The sequence below is a fragment of the Mesoplodon mirus genome, assembly GCF_964341445.2.
Source record: "Mesoplodon mirus genome assembly, chromosome: 2".
NCBI lineage: Eukaryota > Metazoa > Chordata > Mammalia > Artiodactyla > Ziphiidae > Mesoplodon > Mesoplodon mirus.
In genome coordinates this window covers 221,514,596-221,534,684 of record NC_138977.1, presented here as the reverse complement: position 1 = coordinate 221,534,684, position 20,089 = coordinate 221,514,596, and the positions used below count along the sequence as shown (strand labels likewise).

Here is a 20,089-nt window from a genome sequence, read left to right as displayed (position 1 = left end):
GCAACAGAGTGAATGAATGCCGAGGTATTAATGGTAATTCTTTCAGTAGTAAAGTTATGAGTGTTTTTTTCTTCTTCGTTGAATTTATCTCTATTTTCTAGTTCTATTCTGAACACATACTGCTTTTATAAGCAAAAGAAATAAGAAAGCATTTTTAAGGAAAATTTTGAGTGCCAGGGAGCAACTTCAATTCATAGTTCAGTGAAAGTTTCAAGAGACAGGACAAGCAGAGCAACGCCGTCTTTCCCCCACTTTTACACTCACACGTTCCCCCAGGGAGGACCCAGGCTTGTCAGCCTCATCTCAGGACAGAAACCCAGCCACGTCTCACTCAATAGGCACCAGTGGGGAAAATAAGGTCCTGGTGGAGAATTTTTTAGATAACCAGTATCTGCTCGCATATTCTACGGGATGGCATTTTAATTTTAACTCTTCGGGATGGAGGTATTTTCAAAGCATATTAGACACTTCCTTGATTTTTTTTGAACAGAGAATCCTGAACATAACTAAACACTCTGTCAATGACACATGATCAGCGTCTTGAGCGACTATGATATAAGTGAGGAGGTATGCTATGGCACCAGAACAACAATTGTACACGAAGTCAAGAGGGCTGGATTCTAGACCAGCCCCACCTTGGGATCTCAGCCAGGTGACTCCTCTGGGCTGAACTTTTCTGTCTTTAAAAGGGAAGGCCCTGGACAGCACAATCTCAAGGACTGGGCAAACTCAGTCTGGTCCCTCCCTCGCAGGCTGTGAGCCAGCACATCTGCTTCCAACTCACCTGACTCTTTTTTACTTTATGCCTTCCAGTTCTCTGCTTCTAATGTACTACAGACTACGGGTGTTAGAATAGTGTGTAAATCAAGAGTTAATAGGCTGGATAAACCTCCCATATTATGTCATATGGGAGGTTTATAAACCTCCCATATGACATAATTTTAATAATTTTTACATATACACATGTGTGTATACACATATATTAAATTGAACCATGTGAAATTGTTAAAAGAAAAAAACTGTCAAATTCACACTGTACCATCCGCCCCAGGATCTTTCTGTCTTACTTCGCAGGGATCTGGTCGTGCTGCAGATAGATGGCTAAGGACAGGGGAGAGCCAACTTCTGGGGACATAGGGGAATTCTTCTCAGACCAGCTGTAAGAGGCTATAAATGGCTTCCAAATTCTGTGGTGCTGGGACTAGAGTGACTGAAATATTTTTCAGAGAGGAAGAAAAAAAATCTGTCAGAGATTTTAACCACCAGCTGCTTCCACCAGCTGCTGGGGCCAACCCACTATAAATTTAGTCAGGCCAGCAAAGGGTTGATTTTCCACTGGAATGTCAGGGAGGGAAGCTTGTATCAACAAGTGCTTCTCCAAAGGGCCATGAGTCACCTTCCTTCAGAGGCTGAGGCAGAGAGGGCTGTGCTTCAAAGAGGAAGATATTCACATTCTAGTCTAAAAAGCCAACACCTTCAGTTCTACACATAAGACCTGTGCACAGCAAGAGCTCTGTGGCCAGCACCAAGATAAATTAAATCAGGATCAAATTAATAATAATAATAGTAATAGTAATAGTAATGGGGTGAGAGGAACTTTGGGAGGTGATGCATATGTTTATGGCCTTGATGGTGGTGCTGGTTTCACAGGTGTATACTTATCCCCAAACTCATCAAACTGTATACATTAAATATGTACAGCTTTTTATATGTCAATCACACCTCAATAAAGTAGTTTTAAAAAGATGGGGATCCCATGCTTCAGGGTTGACAGGCTGATGGAGAGCAAGGCAAGCTGAAAGTCTAACTCAAGGAAAACTGAGAAGGGTGGTAATAGAAAAACAAGCTGCCGCAGAAAAATGGGCTCCTTTCAGGCCAGGGTGATCTGGGAAGGGCCTGTGAGGGGACAAAGCAAGTCAAGTGCTTCAACAGACAGACATGTGCAAAGGGCTTTCTAGATTAAAAATGCTTCTCCCTCCCTCTCTCCCTGATGGTTTGGGTGGAAAGCCACTAGGCTTCACTTCCCTTCCCTTGGACAGGGCAAGGAAGGAAGGGGTACAGGAGAAGGGACAGGGGCCACAATGGCACAGAGGAGGAGACTGGTGTCTTAAGGAAACTGTTACCCACCGGGAGATTAGCAGAAAAATAACCGCGTCAAGGATAAAGGGAGCAGGTTCTCATGGTCAGGGAAGCCTTGCATAGAATATACAAAGGTGATGAGGCTTGAAAGAACTCTCAGGGCTGGGCTGCAATCAGACATATCAGATAAACACTAGCTATAGATAGAGAGGGGTGTGTGCGTGTACACATTACACACACACCTATTTCCCACTATGTCTGCTGAAAGGGGTCACGTCAAAAGGACATCAGAACCACTCAAAGAGGCTGCCACTGGTCACATCTGGGACTATCTGGACATCAAAAAAAAAAAAATACAGATAGTAATAGGTTAGAATCCATTGAGTAAAGTAATAATCCACGAGTCCATATAGATATAAAAACACGAACAAATACATAAATGGTGGGGAAGGAAAGTTCCTCTTTACAGTACAATGTCAACTGGTAAATGTAGAAGAAGCGATGAAAACTGAAAATCCGCCATTTAAAAACCATCAGAGTGGTGGTGAATTCCGGCAGGAGCCATCGAAGGACACTAAGGGAGGTGGATGGAGGTTTAAAGAAGTAAAGGGCAGTGGGGTGGTCTTGGAGCACCTTTCCAGCAGATCCTGATAGATTACAAAGGGGGAAATGATGACTTAAAGGCGGAGAAACCCGGTGGGCACCGACTGGCCAGGTGTTGACCGAGATTACGTCCCTGGCGGTGGATGGTCCTCACCCTATGTCACTTCTATGGGATCCCTGCCCCAAACGACAGCCAGAGTCTGGTCATGAGGTGACACGGGTTGAGGGATCTTCCCAGAATGAAAGAGCTGTACTTTGAAAGGTCAGGAAAGACAGCAAGAGATGGAGGAGTTCTTCCAGACTGAAGGAGAGTCTGCGGGCATACTTAGAGTGTGACACGTGCCTTTGGGCTGGACCCTGGATCTGTAGGAAAAGGGACGGTGTGGATGAATTCGAATGGGTTCTGAAGACTGGCTGATGCCGTGACATATCATATGGATTTCCCAACTGGATGGCTGTATCGCGTTGTGCTGGGGAGGGGCCTTGCTTGGGGGAAATGATCACTGGAGTGTTTGTTTGGATGGGGACACCTTCGTGTTTGCAACAACAATCAAAGATGATTTGGGTTTTAAGCATCTGACTGGTTGGAAAGTCGCGTTAATAACTGCATGTTTCACGTATAGTACCTTAGACCCTCTGTACTATTATTTACTTTAAACTTAACTTTCAATGAAGTCAGTGGTTCAAATTAAATAAAGGTACATCATTCTAGGGAATAACCCCAGTGAGTCTGCGGTTTTGATGTGCTGCTTGTACTTTTTTCTAACAGAATGAGTAACAGATAACACCACGGCCAGGCAGCCCCCAGGCTCAGGCCAGGCCGCCTGGGAGCTGGGCACCACACTTTGGAAAATGCTGGTGAAGCTCTCACCAACACAGCTGAAAGACAGCCCAGCGCTGCTCACACTGGCTCAGTCCTCTTTTTTTTTTTAAGAAAAGCAAAACCTGTCATAAATGACCAAAATGGCATACTCTGAGATCTCCATCTTGGGAGCTGTTGGCTGGTTAGGAGCTGGGCACGACCCAGCTGGCAAAGGTTAGAAGCCAGAGCCAAGGCACGGGAGCACGTGGGGCACACACGCGCATCCCTTCTAGGTGCCCCCTCAGCGTTCCGAGACAGAACCTGCATCCCCACCACGCTCTCCCCAGACGGGCAGGATGGAGCCGGTGACAGGAGGCCAGAGTCTCAACACCACTCCCGCAATAAAGAGCTGTGCAACCTTGTGGAAGATGTCCTCAGAGCCCAGCTTCCCCATCTGTCAGAGAGGGCAAGGGCCATCCTGTCTGGAAAGGGCGTGGGGAGGGTTCACTGAAACCCGTCATGTAAAGTGGCAAAGGGCCTGGCACACGGAAGTGCTCCACAAATGATGGCGTCAGTAATACAAAACACAACAGGGTGTGCTGTTTTCCCCAACGGAACACACTGAACGTGCTTCTTCAAAGTACACATGCCCCTCCTCCCGCCGCCCCTGCCCAGGTGTGCACGCCATCTGGGGTCATAGAACAGGGATGAGTACAGGTGGCAACAGCAACGGGAACCAAGGCTTAGGAGCACCTACTGTGTGCCAGGCACCGTGCAGGCCCTTTGTCACTGTGAGCAATGTGACAGCCCATTTCAGGAAGAGCAAATGGAGCCCCTGGATGGAGAAAGTCACTACCCAAGGCCACGCTGAGCTCAGCTGCATCCGGCTGCTCCGACCTCAAACCTCATGCCAACAGGACCCTGGTCTCAAGCGGCGTCTCTCTCAAGCATGCAGAATGAAGAGAGTGATATGCAAAGCAGCCCAGCGGGGTCCACCTCCCCACGGAAAGCGTGTGAGCAGTCCATGGGGGCTCTGGCACAGCTCTAACCCGGGGTAGCCGGGCAAGACCCTTCCCCACCCAGGCTGCAGGCATGTCCTCCATAAAATGAGGGTTTGGACTGTTGGGTCTCCAGGGTCCCTTCCAGGCCACTGATTTTCTGATGTGAAAACCCCGAGGCTCTAGAGGCGCAGCCCCCTGGGCTGGCTGGAAGAGGACATCTTGGAGGAGGCTCTGGGCAGTGTCCACTGCGGCCCAGCCCCAGCTGGCCTGGCACCTCGGCCAGGGGCCAGGTTCCCGGTTAGGACTTACAGATGGGAGGCGGGGGTGACCAGCTCCCTGGGAGACCTGGTGACGGGGAGGGGGCGCAGAGGGGGAACCCCCCTCTCACACACAACGTACGCAGTCCTTAAAATCGGACTGCTGCTCCCGTACCTCTCAGGGTTAACGAACTCAAGGACTGGGGTTTATGCAAAGCTCAAAGGGGAGGAAGCTCTTCTAGGAGGACAAGGCAGGGAGACAGTGGTCACTGTTCTTTTCAAAAGACAAAGAAATAAACCCATCCAGGTGCTGGGAGAAGCTACATGGTCAGGTAAGTGACGACGCCGTTGCCCCCCTGATGAGCCAGCACAAAGCCAAGGGGTCTGCCTGCTGAACAGGCCAGCACCTTGGGGTCAAGACCGCAGCCAAGGCTGCCTACTTCTCCCGAGAGCCAGTGCGTGGAACCAACAGGTGCCTCGACTTCACCAGAACCCTGGGCACAGAAATCCAACTGAGTCATCCACTGGGTGGGCCAGCAGGGCAGTGAGTATAGTACAGAGAGCACAGCTCTGGAGACGGGCAGATGTGAGCTTGAAGCCAGCTTTGCCATTGACTAGCTTTTTGTAGTCCTAGGCAAGTTCATTAACCTCTTTGAGCCTCAGTTTCTGAACCTATAAAATGGGGACAAACTGAATAACTTGGAAAGATTATTAAAAGAAATAAGAGCAAAACATAGATGTCAAGCATAGTGTCGATCTCACAATGGGTCCTCAACAAACAGGAGGTGTCCGATAAATATTAGTTGAACGTATGGATGCAAGGAAAGTAGCAAGGGCAGAGAGATGTTAACTGCTGCTGCCCCCAGAGCTGTCTAGCTGCCACTTAATCCAGGCCAGAGCCAGCTTCTCTAACTTTTCTGAACTGACAGCAGGCAACTCAGCTCATAATCAAGCTGAGGCCTGAACAAATGCCTTAAGTACAGACAAGGCAAAATTTTAGTGTTCTTTTTTTTAAAAAGCCTCTTGGAGTTCTCCATATCTTATAATGGTCACAGATTTTCCGATTCCAAAACTACACAAGTAGCAAAATTACCTCCGTAAGCTCTCCCTACCCACGGAATGCAACGAGAGGTCTAGACCTCATGCATGGAGCAAAGGCTTGTACCCGCCGTTTCCAGAGAGAAGCCAAAGCAGACAGTCACTGATCCAAGAAGGAACCGCTGGACAGGTGTCCTACTCAGCACGGCACTAGGCACGAGGATGCCGGGGAAATGAGGCAGGGTCTTGTGGGCACTGGAAGAGAGAGACCCCAGCACATGGCTGAGCACAAGACAACCTGGGAGCTGGAAGCAGAGAGCTGTGGAATGCAGGTTCCTGGGCCAGGTAACTCACAAGGTGCGCGAGCCTCGGTCAAGGTTTGCAAGGGAACACTGGACCTTCTCCTGCTTCCTGTGAAGCAGGCGCTGGAGAGCAGGCAGCCAGGGGAAGCCCGAGGGCTGGAGGGAGGGGCGTCCTGACCATAAAAGAAGGAGGGAAAAGATGCTCCTGACGTGGACATGGCTCATCTTCTTATCGCCTCTTTGGAATGGGCCCGCACTGGGGAAATGTCGTGATAGGAAACCAACCCTGTGCCCTCAGGAGCTTAAACCTGAGGACGCTGGCCAGGAACCGTATGCTCTCGATGACACAGACACCCACCCGGAGAGCTCTGGACCTCAGAGGACCCACTGGACACAACCAGGCAGTGAGAGGAATTAGGACTCTAAATAGCCAATCCTGCATAGGAGCCAGTGAAACAACTGCTTTCTCTTTCCAGTTTTTCACCAGATTTGCTCTCTGTAAGAGGAACTGACATGCATTTCCTATTCTTTTATTTTTACTTGTTTTCTGGGGAAAGTATAAATAAGCAATTAAAAGGGAGGGTGACAAAGCAAGGGAAGATGGACAGAAAGGAAACCTAGATAACCAGCTTCCACATAAAAAAGATCTGCATCGAGTAGCACACCTCCTTGTTTCCAAGTAAAAATAATAACAACAAAAATAAGCTACAGGAGGTGTTAGGAAATCTACCTCCTCTAATTAAATCCTTTTTAATCATAACAAAGTGAAAAATATTAGCATGACTTTCCATTTGCACCGCACTTCACAGTTTGCCAAGTATTTTCATGCACATGATTTCACTTGCCCCTACAGCTCTGTGAGCCAGGCGGGCACCATGACTACCCCCACTGTTAATGAGATGGAAATCATGATTCACAGAGACCGTTAGTGACTTGTTCAAGGTCACAGAGCTGGTAAGAGTGGGGCAGGGATTCTAATACAAAATCTCTGTCTCTGAATTTGGAGCTCTCTCTAGAGAGCTTTCTCCAAGCCACGGAAAAACAGTCTTGGGAACTTTGCTTTCTTTTAAGTGGTAGCCTGAATACATTTGCTAAATGACAGACTGAAACCATACACCAGAGTGGACCAGACAGGAAAGGGAGGGGGACGCAGCTGATACCCAACGTATCTGAAACGAAAGCCCCATCACAGGTCATGGCTCTGTAGTCCCCCGAGAATTTCGCCTGCCCTCTACTCTATTTTTAGAGCCACTTCCCTACAAACTTGTTTCCCCAGCTCTTCTTTTTCATGGCTTCCTTTCTCTGGAATGATTTCATAATCCTTGGCCTGTTTTGTCATCACGGTGAGTTGCTGTGGAAATGGTTATTGAGGTTGTGAACAAAGGACCGTGATCTCAGTGGGGGCGAGGGAGACAAAGCCCAGCCCCCAGGACAGATTTCGTGCACCGTGGCCACAGGTCACAGCGGGAGAGACCAGGGCATCCAGTCCTTCTCCTTAGATTTGCTTCTCCCACCGGGACTAGTCAGGGACACCACCGCCAGCTTCCTAAACCTTCTCCTGGTTATGCAAAAGGTGCCAGGGCTTGCTCCACTCAAACCATAGTTAATTCAAGAACCGTCTGCTTTTGGCTGTGGAACTGAGTCCAAGGAGAACACACACACACACACACACGGCTCCTGACCTCACCCTCAGTCTCTCCCAGCCTCATTCAAACCTGAAGCCTGGGGTCTAGTGAGCCCATAGACCCCCATCACTCATCTTCCCATTTAGAACTGGTCTCTCCCAACTCCTCAAACCCTTGCAGTGTCCTCTACAGGGGGCGCTATTGGCATTTAGGGTGAAGCGGTTCTTGGTTGGACAGGACTGTCCCATGCATAGCATCCCTGGCCCTTACTAGATATTGCCCACTCCAGTCCCTGGGATGACCAAACACCCTCATGCATATGCACACATCCCCTCCTGGGGCACTATCCTCACCATAGAGTTTGCCCAGTGTGTCCGTTCAGGTATCTCACACACACACACACACACACACACACACACACACACACACACACACCCCTCCCTGAGAGCAGGGGTGGCCTTACTTACTTCAACTACCATTTACCCCGACCCCCGGCCCCTCGTCACACTTGTGGAGTGGTACCATAAACTAGACAAGCCTTCCAGGAAGCACTGTCTGTCTCCATAGAAACGACCAATGTAAATAGCCACGGTACACAGCATGAAACCAAAGAGGCTGTAGGACTTAGCTGCCAGGCCGGGTGTCTGGGGTCCTGGGTTTGAGTCCCACCTTCACATGTGACCCTGAGCAAGACCCTGGACTTCTCTGAGTCTCCCTTTTCACATCTGTAAAATGAAATCTTGATCTTTAAGTTTCCTTCCAGCTAAAATATTCTAAGTGCCCAAGCTCAGAGAGACAAAAGGGATGCATGCAAACATAGGGACCAGAGGCCAATTCTGTCTAGCTCTCCCAGAGCGGACCAGGAGGGGTGCGTTGGCTCCATAAGCAGTAATGCCTATGTATGGGTTGTACTCTATGGTGCTGGCCTCCCTGAGACTTGGGAAGTTAACTTTTGATGAGGGGCCAGTGACAATGTAAGAGCCAAAGAAGAGGCTCTGGGTAGCTGAGAGTTGGCTGTGGTGTCTGCACAAGGAGGGCAGTCCCTGACCTATTTCCTGCTTCAACTCTCCTCTGAAGAGAATGCCCAAGCCCCAGGCACAGCCTATGAGAAGCCCCGTGGGAATCCACTCCCTTCCACTCACGTGCCCAGCACAACTGGCCCCATTCTCTGGAGGAGCTCCCAGCTCGACCTCAGAACAGGAAAACCGAACATTCTAAGAGGTAACTCACTCCACAATTCCCAACCAAATCCCTCCTCTGAGTTCCATCAATTGTCCAAATGGACCCCCTAAAAACACTAGTGAAGACTAACTTTGAAATATATAAGTGAATCTCGATGGATGAAAACCATGGATGAAAACCACAGATGAAACCCAGTCTCAGGACAAGGCCCCAGACAAAGTCATTTCTAAATACAATGGAAACAGTTTTTAAAATGTGGCCTCAATAGGGAATCCTAGGGAAATAAGAAGTTCTCCACCTAATAACAGAGCTGAACCTTCCTCTGGCATAAAACAGATAGGAAATTGCACTAGGCCCCCGCTTTTCCATGTACTGTGATAGAAAAGGCTTGGGACAGACATGTGTACACATGCACGCACACATATGAAGATGTGCACACGCACACACACACACTCTTCGGCACCAACCAAACACCCTGGCTACCCTTCCCTAGGCTCAGGTTTTATTTCCATCCCCCCAGTCCGCCTTGGAGACACATTTTTCTCACAATGTCTATTTCACTTGTATCTCAACCCACTCGCACATTTTCCTGTCCTAGCATTTGACGGAGGCAAAAGATAACAATAATAATATCACGCTGATGACGATGCCATTTAAGAAAAGACAAGCACCGAGGAGGAGGAACACCATGCAACAGCTTGCTGCAGAAAGCGCTGAGGCCGTGCAGTGAATCACTACTTTTGAAGTCGCATTTCCAGGACGTCCGAAGACAGGGGAAGACACGGCCCCAAGGCCGCGGGAGCCAAGGACGCCAAGGAAAAAAAAAGAAAAAAAGAAAAAAAAAAAAAAAAAATCAAGGGCTGGTCACGTGGTGCGCCCGAGCCCTGAAGTGCACTAGCCCCGCTGACGTAACTATTCGAGAATTTAAAAGTCCCAAACTCGGAAGAAGTCCAGTGCAGAGTTTTAGGGCCAATCCACGCGCCGCTGTGGCCCGCCGGGGGAGTCCCCGTGCTACCGGGTGGGACCACACCAGCCCGCAAGGACCCCAGTGGGGATGGCGCGGAGCCGGGAAGGCGGGCGGGAACCCGGGCCACCGGCACGAACCCCAACCGCGGGCGGGGACCTCCACCGTGAGCGGGATCCCAGCGTCGGGAATGCGCCCCGACCTCGGGCGCGGATCCCGACCCGCCTCACCCGACGGAAGGAGCTTACCAGGCAGAAGCCGCGGGCCCCGCCGGCTCCCCCGCAGACACACTCCTCTGCCAGCAAGTGACACACATGTGTGTTCAGCCAGTTTCCTCCCCTTAGCCAGTCCCCGTTGGGGAAAGATAAAATGAGCTTCGGCTACTTCTAGCACGCCTTTGTCTGGTGGCCAAGGTCCTGGGGACGCGGGTCTCCTCCCCGACTCCGGGCGCTCGCCCTCCCGCCCGCCCTTGGCCGCGGCGCACTTACCACGGAGCCGCCTTCCTTCGGGGACGCAACTGCCCAAGAGCCCCCGAGAGGCTGAGGTATCCGAGCCCGGCGGCGGGGCGGCGCGCGGAGTCTCCACGGCCCGGCCCGGCCCGGCCGGGGACGCAAACTTTCCCGGGTCAACGGCGCGGGGTGAGCGCGGGGCGGCGCGGCTCCCTGAAGGGCTCGGGCAAAGTTGCAGCACAAAAGGCCAATGAGTGGGAGAGCGGCGGCTGCCGGGCCAGGCTCCTCCCCCAGCTCTCGGCGCTCCCGGCCGGCCAGCGCGCAGCCAGCTGCTCGCGCAGGGCGCCCGCTGCGCTCTCCTCCCGGGCCAGGAATGCGCGGGGCCGGTCGCGGCGCGCCCAGGCCACCGAGGGGCCCACGCGGCGGCGCGCCCACTCGCCCCGCGGCCGCCGAGCGCGCAGGGGACAGAGAGACAGTCGGACAGACGGACGCGCGGCCCGGCGGCTGCTCGCGAATGCGCTGCAGACTTCCTCCAGGAGTCTCTGAGTCATGACAACTTGCTACAGCTCTTAGTTTTTCCACGGCGCTTTCCACTACTCATGGCAACGCGGGGAAGGCACCGGCGTGTGAACCACTGAGAAGGCCAAGTACAGGCCGGTGCCCCAACCCTGCGGTCCGCGCGCGCTTCCTCCGCCTCCGTCGAGCCCGGGGCGGGGTGGGGTGTGGAGGCGGAGGGGAGGAGGGGAATGCCGGCCCGCTGGCCTCCGGAGCCTCAGAAAGAAGCTGGGGATGATGTGGTGGCTCGTTGGTTCCGGGAGCCAAATTCTGGCCCTTCTTTCGTCACCTGCCTAGTCCTAGCGCTGCTTAACCACGGAGCCTTAGAGCGCAATGCGCTCTACAGTTTGCAAAACCTGTTGCCTATGCCTTCTCCTGGGCCGATGTGCCCTCTAAAATGGGCAGAGGCTAAATCCAAACCCCTTCCCGCAGCCATATTTCCGGGAAGCATGTGTGTTTCTGTTTGTGCGTTGTGGATTTCGGTTTTTTGTTTGTTTTTGTTTTTCCTCATAGGACCCCAGATCAACTCCTTCGCTAACACAGACCTCACCCCCAGAGTGGCGCTTACCTGCCCGCACCAGTGAAACGTTATCACCTTTTCTCTGGAAATTTCTGCGTCTAGGCCGCAATGGAGAAGAGCCTGTGGCTATACATGGGCACCAGGCTTCCTATTTTAAGTTTAGTGTCAAGAAAGCATTGCTGTGTTTTATATCCTCTGGGACCAAAGGGTAAGAGACTCACAAATGACTCAAGGCTTCATTTCCTCCTCTTAAAGAAACAGATGCCCGAGGCTCGATGTCCCCAAATGGGAATTCTCTGTAGAATAAAGAAGTAGACTTTTATTGCCTTCCACTAAAATACTGTTTTTTTAAAAACACCATGCTTCTAAGAATCACATTTCTGATGGAACTTTAAATAGATTCCTACTTCACATGCTTATCATGGGCTCAGGGGTTTAGTATTAAAGTGCCTATTTCACTAATGTGATAACTGACACTCAAATAGGCTAATTTGTTCAAATGTATACCATCAACTGTTCGTGACATGAGAATTGGAATGCCCAGTCTTCTGTGCCCTTGTGCCCTAATCCGAGGTCATACCCACTTACGGTAAAAAAAAAAAAAAAAAAAACAGGCTCCACTCACCACCTCCTAAGCTTGAGCATTCCAATTAGGCAAAGAGCTAACGTGATTTTGAGATAACATCCCTTTCAAGTGAAATAGCCCCTCCCCAGTTGCTGGAGGCATATCCTTCATGACACAGGAAGGTACCACTATGCTTTGAAACCTACTGGTGTGGCCAGGTGAATGATGCCCTCCTCAAGGATGTCCACAAAGATGTCCGTGAGTATATTAATTTGTAGGGCAAAGGGGAATTAAGGTTGCTAATCATCTGACCATAAAATAGGGAGATTATCCTGGATTATCCGGGTGGGCCCAGTATAATCACAAGGGTCCTTATAAGTGGAAGAGGGAGGAAGAAGAGAGTCAGAGAAAAAAAGAACTGATAGTGGAAGCAGAGTCAGAGAGAGATTTGAAGATGCTGTGTTGCTGTCTTTGAAGATGGAGGATGGGCACCACAAGACAATAAATGGCAGCCTCTAGAAGCTGGAAAAGCAAGGAGATAGATTTTTCCCTAGGGCTTCCAGAAAGGAACACAGCCCTACTGATTTTAGCTCACTGAGACCACTGTGAGATGTTTTACCTACAGAACTGTAAGAAAATAATTTTTTTTTTTTTGCGGTACACGGGTCTCTCACTGTTGTGGCCTCTCTTGTTGCAGAGCACAGGCTCCGGACGCGCGGGCTCAGCGGCCATGGCTCACGGGCCCAGCTGCTCTGCGGCATGTGGGATCTTCCCGGAACAGGGCACGAACCCGTGTCCCCTAGCATCGGCAGGCGGACTCCCAACCACTGCGCCACCAGGGAAGCCCAGAAAATAAATCTGTATTGTCTTAAGCCATGAATTTTGTGGCCATGTATCATGGCAGCAATAGGAAACTAATGCAGTAGGTATCTGGTTACTACTGTGATTTAATCTCCTCCTTGAAGAATTTTATGAAAGTATCCAGAGTCTAAGACCATTCATTGCAGGAGAAACACTCTGGCTGAGAAAGACCTGACCCCAGCACCTCTCCAAGGTATCACCAAGATCAGAACAGTGCAATGATGTTCAGTAGCTAGCTTTCAGACAGAGCCGTGGTCCAGTGTAGGACACACTCATTGGAAGATGAAATAAAGGGCTCTCAACATCACGAGGGACTGATATTTAAATCCTGACATCTGACAAAGATACATCCATACCAGCAAGTCTCAGCCAACCCACACAGCCCTGGTCCTAGCCGCAGCCAGAAAAGTTGCCCTGACGATGAAATTGAAACAATAGTAAATGTGCATTGCCTGTCTCCTCCGGCTCCAGGTCAAGGGTAACAACACGACACAGCGGGCCCTCCACATCGGCGTCTTCTGCATCTGCAGATTCAACCAACTGCGGATCGAAAATATTCAGGAAAAAAATTCCAGAAAGTCCCCAAAAGCAGAACTTAAATTTTGCTATGCACAGGCGACTATTTACATAACATTTATGTTGTATTAGGTATTATAAGTAATCTAGAGATGATTTAAAATATATGGGAGAATGTGTGTAGGTTATATGCAAATACTACACCATTTCATATAAGGGACTTGAGCATCCTCAGATTTGCGTAGCCACGGGGGTGCTGGAATCGTTCTCCAGGTATGCAGAGGGATGACTGCACTGGTACAGAGTAGGACAGACACGTGCTTATGCCCTTTGTCTTGGGATACCTGGACTCTATAGAAAAAGTCTGAATCACAGGCAGCATGAATGTGCCTTAGTAATTGCATCCATGACGGAATCTTTACATCCTAAGGATTTCTTGGTTCTGAGTACAGGGTCAAGCCCCTGCAGAAATGTGGTCAGTGTTTTCAGCAATGCCCCAGTGCAATAGCTGTTCACCGATCTTCTCCAGAGTCCTAGCTTTCTGGAGTTATCTTAAAGGCTACTTGGGAGGCCCCTGTAACCAGAGCTATTTCACTTAAATCTGTCATATCTTTGGGTTCCACAAAAGATTTTGTGCAGGAAAATGTTCATTTGGAGGGAAAGGGAGAAAAAGAAAACATGAATACACTGCTTTATAGAAAAGAACTTGTGCTGTTGGAATCCTGGAATCCAATGTGAGACCCAAAGAAGGAGTTTGACACACCCAAAGTCAAAGGCTACATAGTGACAGAGCAGGTATCAGGAAGGGAGATTTTTTTAAACTTAAGTAAAGAGAACAGTGTAATGAACTCTATTATGTCAGACAGTTTCAATATTATCAAATCATGGCTAACTCTGTTGTATTCACATGCTCACTTCTCCCTTGTTACTCAGATTATTTTAAACCAAATCCCAGATATCATCACTGTATCAGTTAATATTCCTGTTTGAATCTCCAAAAGGCAAGGACTGGGAAGGGAATTTTGAAGGCTGACTCTGTATTCTCTTCGCTCCCTCAGCCTCCCCTCAAGAGGATCAGCCCAGCTGAAGGATGATCTACAACCTGTAAATATTAGTGGGTGACGACCACAAACACCATGGGTCCAAAACTTGGTGCATGTCAGACTCCCTGGGTTATTTTTAAAATGTTCCCAGCGGTTCTGATTCAGGAAGTCAGGAAGTGGCTCAGGAATGTGCATTTTAGCAAGCATATTCTGGATAATTGTGGTGGAGATGCTTTCCAAACCACACTGGGAGAAACTCTGAACTTTTGTGGCAGGAGTCACTGGTTGCCTCCAAAAGTGATGTTCCCTCTCCTGTTTACTTACTTACTAATGTTCAAATAATTAGTTTAGGTATGGTCATGTGACACACCCTTGGCCAATGAAACAGAAAGGAAGGTCTGTTGTATTTCTGGAGACATTCTCCTCACTCTTCAGAGGAGATACAAGACTGCAAATCTTGTGTCTTCAGATGTCTTCCTGCCCCTCGACATTGTCATATGGGGCCTGATGCTTAGAGCTTCTGCAGCCAGTTTGAAACAATGAAGGGGGACATTAACCAGCACACTAAATTCAGGTAGAGAGGAAGAGAAAAAGGGCTAATGAATTACTCAACCTTGGAAGTGCCCTGCCTCTGGATTTCCTGCCAGGAGAAATGATGAACCTAGTATTGTTGTTTTCTTGTACTGGGTTGTCTGTTACTTGCAACCAAAAGCATCGTGAAAAGGCTGTCAGCTGTGATGTTGAGAAGCACTCATTTGGTCCATACTAGACCTAAGGCTACAGAAAAGAATGTAAAACCACAAAGCAAATCGAAGATTCTTTGCCAGTGGAGTCTTCTGGAAAACAAAAGGCAAATCAGTGCCTAGGAAACACCCCCAGCTCTGTCCACCGAGTACTGCTCTGTTCTGTGTTTGCAGCTTCCTTTACACTCTGTTGTGGCAATGATATTTTGCTTTGGCTGAGAAGTGACAAGCCACATGAAAATGGGAAGCCAAACTAGAAACCTGTGTCCAAATTTACCTGATACATAAATAACCATGAACTAATCAAATATTCACTGAGCACTCTTCCAAGTGCCCATGTGGGTGTAAAAGTACATAACACAGGACCCTGCCTGGGCAGACAGACTCATGCTGGAGGGGCAAGAAGCAGGAATATGGGACCAAGAACACCAGGAGACACCAGGTGCTGTCGGCCTTCGGAGCGGGAAGAACCGAGGGTGCAGCATGTGTATTGGGTGAAGTTATTCAGGAGACTGAAAGGAACCTTCATTCTGTCCAATTCTGTTCATTCTAACTGTTTGACTTGCTTCTGCCCCACTGGACCATGGGCACCTCCCTGGACTGCCAATGCCATAACTTCATACATGAAGAAACCTGGGAAACAAGGCCAGAGACTGGAAACATGCAAGGCTGGCTGGTTAACTGGTAGGGAGTATGTGATGCTGAAGGACAGAGGTCACACTCTCCCTAAACAAAGAACACACTAGCTCCCTGCCGGAAGTGTGAGTCTACATGGAAGTTCACATATCTGCCTTGTTTATGGGCACCCAAATGGAAGGTTGGTTACAGCACATTGTCTTCAGAGAATCCTAGGGCGTCCCCTCAGGACACCCATACGTGGCCAGACAGCACAAACTCTCCTGGACTCAAGAGGTTTCATTCAGTCTTTCAAAATCACGTATTGAGTATCTACTGCATTCCTGGCCCTGTGCAATGTCAGATGCCTCGTGGTCCCTCTCCCACTTCTACAGATGGTTCATGGAATGGCTACCACATGACAGAAACATAAAAGCAATATTTCAGTCAGCCTCGGAAGAGGCATGGGGAGATTTTCCAGAAGAGGGAATACTTAAGCTGACTTTTATAGGGTAAGGAGGTATTACCATAGTAAGGTTTCTCGTATGAGGGTATTTTAAATAGTTATACATTTGAAGCATATGAGGAAGAAGTTCTAATTAGCACATCAAACCCATAACTTCACAGACATTACCTAAAACAAAAGTAAAGTAACATATTGAAATAAAAATGAATCGATGTAAAGAAAAATAATAAGTAGATAATAATACAGTGGTATACAGATATGGTAAAACCCTTGAAAGTGGTTACAGGGTGATACACATTGATGAAACACTGGGCCAACAAAAGAAGGGAAATGGACTTGGAGAAGAGAAACAGAATGTTCTGGGTAGTGGGAATGAAATCTTTTCTTGAGTATAACCAGTAACTGGTTGCGATAAGGAAGCATACGACTAAGCCATTCAACAAGTATTTCTTGGGCACCTACGATGTGTTAGCTACTTCCAGGTGCTGGGAGATAGGGGTGAACAGAAGAGACAAAATATCGGCCCTCGTGGAGAATACGTCCTAGGTAAGTATTAACGGCCACCTACATTAATTACCCAATGAGAGGTGAAGACAATTAGGGCTGTGAGCTGTTTTAACTCTTTAATGCCCATGTGCTGCCTCTTGAACCAGACTGTCAGCTCAAGGGCAGGACAGCAAGCCTTCCCCGTGCCCACCTGGCAGCTGTGCTGACTCTCAGCCCAGTGCTCATCGCTCTCCTGGCAGGAGCCTCCGCCTCCGCGGCCCGCCTTCCCCAGCCCTCCCTACCTCCCTGTTCCCTGAAGCCCTTCTTCTCCAGTGTGGCGGTGTCTCAGGGCTTCACCCAACCCCCAGAAACCCGAGCCGATAGGGCATTTTTGCCTAGAAGATGATCCTGTCATCTGCCAGCTATGAAGGGTGACAAAATACCACCCATAAGACAGCCTGCACTCTGCTGTCCCCACTTAATTATCAGATCAGGAAAACCAAAAAGGCAATTAAAAAACTTTTTTAAATGACCAATCTAATATTAGCTAATATTTGTGGGCATCTGCTACAGAGCCAGCACTCTGCTAAGTGGCTTCCATCCCTCCTCTGACTTAATCCTCACATGAGCCTGTGAGGTGGGTACTGCTGTTGTCCTTAGCAGACAAAGGAGAAAACAGACTTAGAGTGGTGAAGCCCCCTACCCAGGGTCCCACCAACCAAGCAAAGGCAGGTGCACACACAGGCTGCATGTCTACGAACCCAAACTCCTAACCGGTCCACAGTGACAAAGGGCTAACTTCAGGTTATTTTTATATACTCTGAACACATCAGCAGAGGACTATGCCATGAGGAACCCAGGACCAGTGCCCGCCTCTAGCATGTGAGTTCAGCTCTCACACTAATAAGATCCACTTCGCTAGTGACTTCTGGGGAATTTTTTTTTTTTTTTCCAGAAGGAATCACTGCTTTGGGCTTCTGAGCTAAGTTCTCACATTCCATGAATGGCTGTCCAAGCAGGGAGGTATGTTCCTGAATTGCAACCCAGCAAAATGTAGTTGTAAGGGCAAAGAGAAATACTGGTAGGCAGGGTTCAGGCCTTCAAAAAATTCAGCCATTGCCTCCACCCACGCTAAGATGAAATGTCAGCCTGAACCCAAAATATACACAGAAAATGCGTGGGGCAGTTCCACGTGACTTCTGAGCCTCATCCAGGATTTCTAGCCGTGGCCTTGGAATTTTCCTTGAGTGTACACAAAGCCTACTTCACACAAGGGCCTGCATCGCTTGAACGTGTACTTGGCTGAACCTGTATTTGAACTTGACCTAGCCCTAATTTTAAGTAAGTCTGACTAAATACAAAGCAAGCTCCGCCAGCTGTACCCTCTTCCTGAACAGAAAAAAAATGTTCTCTAGGAGTCAGAGTCAGATGTCTGTGTCCCATCTGACACGATGGTGGAAAATAAAGTACTTGATGAAACAACCACAGTCTAACAGGCTCCCAGGTGATGCCAAGGCTGCTGGTCTAAAGAACCACACCTTGAGTAGCACAGCCCTAGAGCAGTGGCTCTCTAGGGGCAGTTTTGCCCACCAGGGGACATTTGGCAGTATCTGGGGGCATTTTGTTTTTTTGTTTTTTTTTTTTTTGCAGTACGCGGGCCTCTCACTGTTGCGGCCTCTCCTGTTGCGGAGCACAGGCTCCGGACGCGCAGGCTCAGTGGCCATGGCTCACGGGCCCAGCCGCTCCACGGCATGTGGGATCTTTCCGGACTGGGACACAAACCCGTGTCCCCTGCGTCGGCAGGTGGACTCTCAACCACTGCGCCACCAGGGAAGCCCCTCTGGGGGCATTTTTGATTGTCATGACTTGGGGGATGCTACTGGCATCCATCCTACTATGTGCAGGACAGCCATCCCCAACAATTACCCAGCCCAAAATGCCAATAGTGTTGAGGATCGGAAACCCTGCCTAGAGCACCTAGCTTGACCTTTATGTAGGAGGCCCTCAGTCTGAGTGAATGAATAAATGAATGAATGTATGATGTACAATTACAATGATTTTGTTATTGTGTTACTGAACTAACCTGGCTAGTAGATTTGTATTTCTCTGTTGAGGGAAGCACCAAACAGACACACCCTCTATCTGCTGGACAACACACAATCAATCTACAAACATTTGTTGAGGACCTACTATGTGTAGCCCACTGTGCTAAAGACTAGGACCAGCACAGACCCTGCCATCAGAGGCCTCCCCCTCAAACGGAGACAGACATATTTTGGGTGCTTGCCTGTGGCAGCCCCGAGCTAGCACTTCCCTCACACTATCACACAGTCCTCTGGAGGTAGGTGCTGACTTCATACACACTTTACAGATGAGGAAACTGAGGCCTCAAGCAAGTAAGTAACCGGACCGATGTCCTAGAGTGAATAAGTGGCAAATTTGAACCCATATCTGTCCAGCTGAAAACACCCAACCTCTTCTGCAAAGTGTGAAATCCTATATGAACTATAATACATTTGCTTCTGTCTTAAAATTGTGGTCAGGTAACAGAACTCTCAATTCTTGGGCAGGGCCGGGGGCGGGGGTACTCCTGGGGAGTTGGAGGGTTGAGAAGGCTTCACAGGCACTACATTCGCCTGAGCCTTTATGGTCTCATGAACCAGAGTGCGGTTCCCCAGAGGGCGGAGAAGTAGGGGGAGCGGCAAGGCAGGTAGAGGGGTCACCCAAGGACAAGGGTGTCTGAGTCTGGCCAGCATCTCTCAGCCATGCTGGAGTTCCTTCTGCTAATGCCTCTAAAGTCTGGGCCTGCCTCTGCGTTTACACATTTCTCCAGTTCTTATACCAGAGGAAAAGGAATTTAGAAGAGAAGACATAAAATGCCCTTCGTTGGACTTGTGAGCCAGTGGCTTTTCAGGACTCCCAGGAGGAAGGAGGAAAGTGTAACACTGTCCCATTTGGGTCAGTCATAGTTCCCGAGTGCAAAATGCAAAGGGGGTTTCTGAAAAGCAAAAATGCCGCTGCTCCCGGGTGAGGCCGTTTCTACAGAAGATTTTTCTCCACCGAAGATCAAATACGAACCACAGAAGAGGTACAAACAGCGACTCAGCAGGGAGCCTGGTAGTTTCTAACATAAGCTTCCCATCTTCGTGCAAAAGCAAAACTAGACCCTGTAGTGATCATCAAGAGTGTTTTATCTCCCAAGGATTCATGGCCCAACTGTTTGTAAAGAAACCTGAAACAGATTGCAGTATCGTCTGAGAGTTTCCTCAGCAAACTGCTCACATAGACACACTGGGCTAGAAGGAGGTGAACTCAAGTTTCAGCAGAACTTTCTCCTGAGTTAACTCTAATCAGACTTCCCTCCCCACCAGTATCTGCACACTCCCCAAATCCTGGTGAATTAGAGAATCTGCAAGC

At 49.1% G+C, this 20,089-nt stretch overlaps 1 protein-coding gene across 1 annotated transcript in view; it reads right to left on the bottom strand.

Annotated features, from left to right (window-relative positions):
• Window positions 1-20,089, bottom strand: part of TACC2 (transforming acidic coiled-coil containing protein 2) — a 181,165-nt gene that overhangs the window by 107,377 nt on the left and 53,699 nt on the right. The window contains exon 5 of the mRNA XM_082644573.1: window positions 11,599-11,673. Within this exon, the coding sequence (XP_082500699.1) occupies window positions 11,599-11,673 (75 nt within the window). The remainder of the gene's footprint in view (window positions 1-11,598; window positions 11,674-20,089) is intronic.